The sequence below is a fragment of the Equus quagga genome, chromosome 13, assembly GCF_021613505.1.
Source record: "Equus quagga isolate Etosha38 chromosome 13, UCLA_HA_Equagga_1.0, whole genome shotgun sequence".
Taxonomy (NCBI): domain Eukaryota; kingdom Metazoa; phylum Chordata; class Mammalia; order Perissodactyla; family Equidae; genus Equus; species Equus quagga.
Genome location: NC_060279.1, coordinates 93,015,384 through 93,021,196, shown reverse-complemented (window position 1 = coordinate 93,021,196; position 5,813 = coordinate 93,015,384). Strand labels below are relative to the sequence as shown.

Sequence of the window (5,813 nt, the reverse complement as noted above, 5' to 3'; positions counted from 1 at the left end):
CTGGACTCCCGGGTCTGAGGGAGGAGGGGCTGGGGGCTGGACTCCTGGGTCTGAGGGAGGAGGGGCTGGGGGCTGGACCCCTGGGTCTGAGGGAGGAGGGGCTGGGGGCTGGACCCCTGGGTCTGAGGGAAGAGGGGTGCACAGAAAAGCGAAAAGAAAGGGAGTAGTCGTCTTTGGGCTCCAGCAAAATTCCCAACCCGCACACATGGTTTCCAAGGTGGTTTAGTCCGAGTGCCCACGCCTGCTCTTTGCAATGTGCCTGCTGAGTGCCCAGGACTTACCTTCATCCCGTGTGGTCCCCACACTTGGGCACAGTCAACATTCTCGCCACACCCGGGTCAAAGATCAGTTGGGCCCACACAGGTGCTGTCATTTGCCCAGGTCACACGAGGCCACAGAGGCGGCTCTCGAATCAGCATCTGGCCCCACACTGGGTCCCCTTAACCTCTGGGCTGTGCCGCCTCCTTGGTCACCTTGCACAACCTGCTCAGTCGTCTCTGATGGAGCAAGTACTGTGAGGGTGCCTGAGTTCCTGGCATCTGGTGACTGCTCAACCCCCCTGTCACTCTAGGCCTCCAGCAGAGGACACTTCTTACCCATTTGTCTCTTTCAGGACCAGGGGTCCCCTGCCACCCTCTGCTGTGGCCCAGGGCAGCCGGCTCCTGATTCATACCGTGGATGATTTGATCAACACGACTTTCATCTGCCGTGTCACCAACACCCTGGGGACTAGCCAGGCAGAACTGACTGTCCTGGGTAGAGGTGAGGAGCCACCTGGGTGAGGAGAAGAGAGAGACCAAAGGAGGAGGTCACAGCAGGATTTCGTCTGAGGTCCCTGGTGAAGGAGGTCCCTCAGCCACAGGAATGCTCTCTACTCCCATCCTTCCCCTAGGCCGCCTCATGAAAGGACCCATGGGGTCAGCTTTACTCTCTGTTAACTCAACATCTGTACCATTGGAACAGCTGCCTGGATGCACCCCCCTGCAAAGCCAGGCTGGGGAAATTGTGCAATGCCTTTTTCCCTGGGACTCAGAAAGCCCTTTCTAAGTGCATTAGACAGAACTCTGTCAGTTGCAATTGATAGAAACACAACTCAAAATAATCCCAGCAAGAGCAATATTTTATTGAAAATTCACCTTCAGGTATGGTTAGATCCAGGTGCTCCGACTGTGTAACCCGAGAACTTTTCTTTACCTCTCTTGTCTTTGCTTTTCTCTATGCTGCCTTTCTTCTCAGGCAGACTCTCCCCTCAGGAAGGCAGGCTAGCCCTCCACATCTGCAGACTCACATCCCACCAGTTTAGTAATCTGAGGGGAAAGAATATACCACTTTCAACAGCTCTAACCAAAGTCCCAAGGCTGGCTCTCATTGGCTCAACTTAGGTCACAGCCCCTTATGAACCAATCACAGCAGCCGGGGAGAATGGAGTGCTCCGACTGGCCACACCCGGGTCAAAGTCCCATCTGAGGAACCAGAGAGTGGGGACACGTCCATCACAGGGACTAAGGGAGGCAGAATGGCAGCTTCGTAAAGGAATGAGGGATAATGTTTGTGAGGCAGGTGAAAAACCCCAAAAGTCTCAGAACCTGAGTCCTGCTTCCCTCTCTTCCAGCAGGACCTTCCGGGGAGCCGTCAGCAGCAAGCTGGTCCCCAACGACAATCGCCATCCTGACTGTGGTAATCGTGGCTGGGGTGGCCCTGCTCGCGTTCCTCATTTATTTCCTGCGGTCCAGAAACTCCCGTGAGTCCCCTCCTCTTTGGCACATCTCCCCTCTACCCCCGTGGCTGTCATGAATGAGCATCCCCACAGTCGCCATCATTGAACACCTACTATGCGCCAGGCTCTGTGCCAAGCCCTTCAGGTGGCAGCCTCTCCCCACCTCCTCACCCCCACACCATGAGGTTCCCCGTTCACGGACGAGGACACCAAGACCGGGGAGTCTTGTCCTTTGGATCCTTGATTCATTTTATAAATATTTAGGGAGTGGGGGCAGATCCTGCAGGGCTTGAGGGCACAGTGGGGACTTTGGCTTTTAATTCAGGCGACACAGATGCCCCCGCGGGATGGATGGAGGGCGGAGTGAGCGTAGCCGCCCAGCCCTCCTCCGTCTGCCCGGCTCGGGAGTGACCGCTCAGCTGCTGTCACGGGAAGGAGGGCGGGGTGGGGACTGGGACCCTGATCCCCGGCTCGAAAAGAGCCTGATGGTCTCTTATCTCCGGGGCTTTGCACAGGCTGTTCCCCTGCCTGGAACACCCTTCCCGTGGCTCCTTCTGGCGAAGTCATCCGGCTCATTCTGTAACCCAAAGAGCCGTATTTTGCTGAGCCCTTCTGGCAGGCCAGCACGGTCTGTGCACAGCTCCTCCAAGGCTCCCAGCCCCCCTGCAAGGCGGGTCCCGACGTGACCCAATTTTACACATGAGGAAGTGTGTGCTCAGAGAGGTGAAGTTCCCTGCCTGCCAGTGCACAGCTGGGCAGGCAGAAGTGGAAGGCAGTTCTGTTGACCCCAAAGCTTGTTCCCTCACCTGCTACACGGAACTGCCCCATCACGTCCCAGCTGCAGACCCCTTCCTCCAGGAAGCCCACCCCAACCCCCCAGAATGAGCCAAGCGCCCACTCTGGGCTCCCCCACCCCAGCCTTGCCCACTCTGGGTCGTCACCACGTGGGGACTTGCCCATCTCCCCGGTGGGCTGGGAGCCCCAGGAGGGTACAGCTGCGGCCGCCACAGTCACAGCTGCGTCCCCAGCACCATGTGGCGCTGGGCCGGTCTCAAAGGAGGCGCTGGAGGAAGTGTTTGCTGAATGTGTCATCTCCAGGGGATGTGGGTCCCTGCTCTGCTGCCTTATTAATTATGTCGCTATGGGCGGGTGACTTACGCTCTGTGACTCAGTTTCCCCATCTGTGCAAGGGGAATAACTGTGCCTGGTGATACAGGTGCAGCCTTTGGCACCTTCTAAGCCACACTTGCTGGATCTATATCAGCTGTAATTATTATTGCTGTTGTTACGACGATGATGATGATGATGATGATGAACATGAGCTCCATGAGAGCAGAGTCTGCGTCTGTCATGTTCACAGCTGTGTCCACAGCACGTAGAACGCCCCCGGGGCCAAGTAGACATTCCCTGTTTGCTGAATCAATCCCTGTTTGATGGTTGAGGAAACTGAGGCACAGAGAGGTTAAGTCAGTTGGCCAAGGTCACACAGCTCCCGAAAGACAGAGCTGGGACCTGAACCCTTCCATCTGGTTCCAAAGCCTGTGCCCAATAACTATTTATTTACACTTAATAACTGAATGAATAAGTGGGGGAAGAAGAGACCCCGGTCCTGTATGACACGTGTATAAACCACCAAGGGAAGTGGCTCCCCACGTCGGGAGCAGAGTGGGGACTTAGAGCTCGAGGGGCCCTGACACCCCCGTGTGTCTTCCTCCTGTGCCTCTGAGTATTGTCATCATTCCTGACAACGCCTCCTCCTGTCTCCGCAGGTCAGGCCAGTTACAAGCCTTCCGCTAATGGCGTAAGTGTGATGGTGGAGCTGAGGAGGGTGCGTGGGGTGGGGGGGGTCCGCCCTGGGGCCTGGGGGTCTGCATTCCCCCCACTCACGCCCCCCCCCGACCTTGGGAAGTGCTGCCTTGGCTTCTAGGGACGGGGAGGGGCCGGGCCTGCGCTCTCTGCACGCTGGGCTTCACGGGAAGATTGTGTTCCAAAGGATCCAGAGGCTAAGGTTTCACTGTCCCCCTTCCAGACTGTCTCCTATTCAGCCGTGAACTGTGGTGCCAGCTCTCCCCAGGAAACCCCGACAGAGGGTACAAGGTGACAGCATCGGGCCTGAGTGGGAGAGAGACTGGAGCTGGTGGGGACGTGGGCCTCACAGCTGGAGCCCCCCCCCCCCCCCCCGCCAGTGGATGCAGCCTCCCTCCCTCGAAAGACACTGGCCACTCTCCCAGTGCCAGACCTCAGGAACGTCCCCTCTACCTCACGACGCAGTGAGCGGGTGCAAGTTCAGGGGTCCCCAAGACCACCCTCGGCTTCCGTCCCTCCTTAGAAGGCCTCACAGAATTCAGAAAAGCTGTTACACACACATTTAGGTTTATTAAAATGAAAGGATGAGATCAAGATCGGCAAGGGGAAAACGACTCATTGGCCCCAACATAGGGCCGCAGGGTCCAGCAGACACTGGCGTGAGCTCCCAGGTGTCCACTCCCAGTGGTGTCATACGGGCAGCGCTCACTTCTCCCGGCAGTGACGTGTGACAGCATACAGAGTATTGCCGGCTTGCTAGCGGCCAGGGAAGGCCCGCTGAGCCTCAGTCTCGGGAGTTGTCATTGGGGTCAATCAGGTAGACTCGGCTGACCATTCACGTATCTGACCTTAGTGTCCGGCATCTCCAGGGGTTGAGCCGATATTGTGTGGCCCAAGGTCACCACCATCAATTGCACTGTTGGTGTAAACTGTTTGGTGTGGTCCATGGCCCCAGTAAACAAAGACTCCTGGCAGCCAGAACATTCTAGGGGCTTCAAGGTTACTTCCCGGGAGCCAGGGCAAAGGGTGAAATCTCTCTTTGGGCAAAAGTTAATCCTCTCCTGCGTAGTGGGGGTCACACGGGATGTTCCAACTGCCGGAGAAGTTTTGTAAGAATTTGAGCTCTGGCCTTCAAGCGTCTAAATCTCTGTATCTGTCAAATATCTGTGGTCACGAGATTTGTCACTAAAAGAGAACCAGAGGCTGGAACTCAGCTGCCCAGGGCCGTCGGAGGAACAGGAGCAGCTGCTGGAGGCTGTCAGTTCCAGACACCTCCTCCAGCCGAGACTCGGGGCCCCGGGAGAGTATCTGCAGTGTCCTGGGACCGAGACGATGCTGGAGAGTGGGGGCCGGGACCTGCCAAGGAAAGGAAGACGTCGTCTCCGAAACAAGGAGAAAGCGATGCTGTGTGGGGGACACGGTGCCCTCAGACCAGGATGGACGTGGCCCCGGACCCGGAGGCTGAGCCGCTCAGATACACCTGATGTGTTCCCTTTAAGATGGTCTGCGAGCTTGGGGGCAGGCGCCAGAATTCCGCTCACACAGAGAACTGTCTGCTGGAGGAAATGCCTTAGGAAGATAAGAGCTGTGGCCACGATGCCAGACAGGAGAGCCAGGCAGGAGCTGTTCTGCAAGAAAAAGAAGGATTTGGGATGCGCTCTGGACAGAGATGAGAGACTGCGGATCCCAGAAAGGACAGGGAAGAGACGGGAAGGAGGAGGCAGGGGCGACGAGGCCGGTGGGGCTCCTCGGGGTCGGGAGGCCAAGGGAGATGAGTGGGGGTACTATTTACCACAGCTGCCACATCGACCGTTCGTCTGTTCTCAGCCCCCAAACTCCCCATTAAACTTTATTTATTACACCTCCAGTGGTTGCGTGCGGGTGGGTCTTTTGGGGGGAATTGGGGAGAAGCTGATTGGCCACCTCATGGATCAGAATCAGAGCCGTGGAGGCAGGAACCTGAATCAGGAAGGCAAGGAGAACACGAGTCCCCAGCGCATCTTATTTTTCTCTCTCTTTTTCATTTTTTTTTAACTAGGTAATAGATAAGCATCCCCGAGTCAAAAGTTAGGAAAAATCGTCAGGGGCCCATTTTGAGTTGCTTTGCACATCGGATATGAGCTAAGGGTCCAGCGCCGTTCTTTTGCAAGGGGATAATTGCACAGCATCTGAGTGGAATTAATGCCACTAGGTTGTGCACTTAAAAATGGGCTAAGATGGCAAATTTTTTGTCATCTCTGTTTCCCCACAATTTTTAAAAATTAATAATGTAATACACCAAAAACCATTG

At 56.2% G+C, this 5,813-nt stretch overlaps 1 protein-coding gene across 2 annotated transcripts in view; it reads left to right on the top strand.

The window, feature by feature from the left end:
• Positions 1 to 5,371, top strand: part of LOC124251568 (poliovirus receptor homolog) — a 12,567-nt gene extending 7,196 nt beyond the window's left edge. Inside the window, exons 5-8 of one of the 2 annotated variants that reach the window (XM_046684456.1) lie at positions 614 to 762; positions 1,613 to 1,741; positions 3,487 to 3,518; positions 3,747 to 5,371. In XM_046684456.1, coding sequence (XP_046540412.1) covers positions 614 to 762; positions 1,613 to 1,741; positions 3,487 to 3,518; positions 3,747 to 3,818 — 382 coding nt within the window. In that variant the 3' untranslated portion in view covers positions 3,819 to 5,371. The remainder of the gene's footprint in view (positions 1 to 613; positions 763 to 1,612; positions 1,742 to 3,486; positions 3,519 to 3,746) is intronic. The other variant, XM_046684457.1, reaches the window with a different exon arrangement.
• The last annotated feature ends 442 nt before the right edge of the window (positions 5,372 to 5,813 follow it).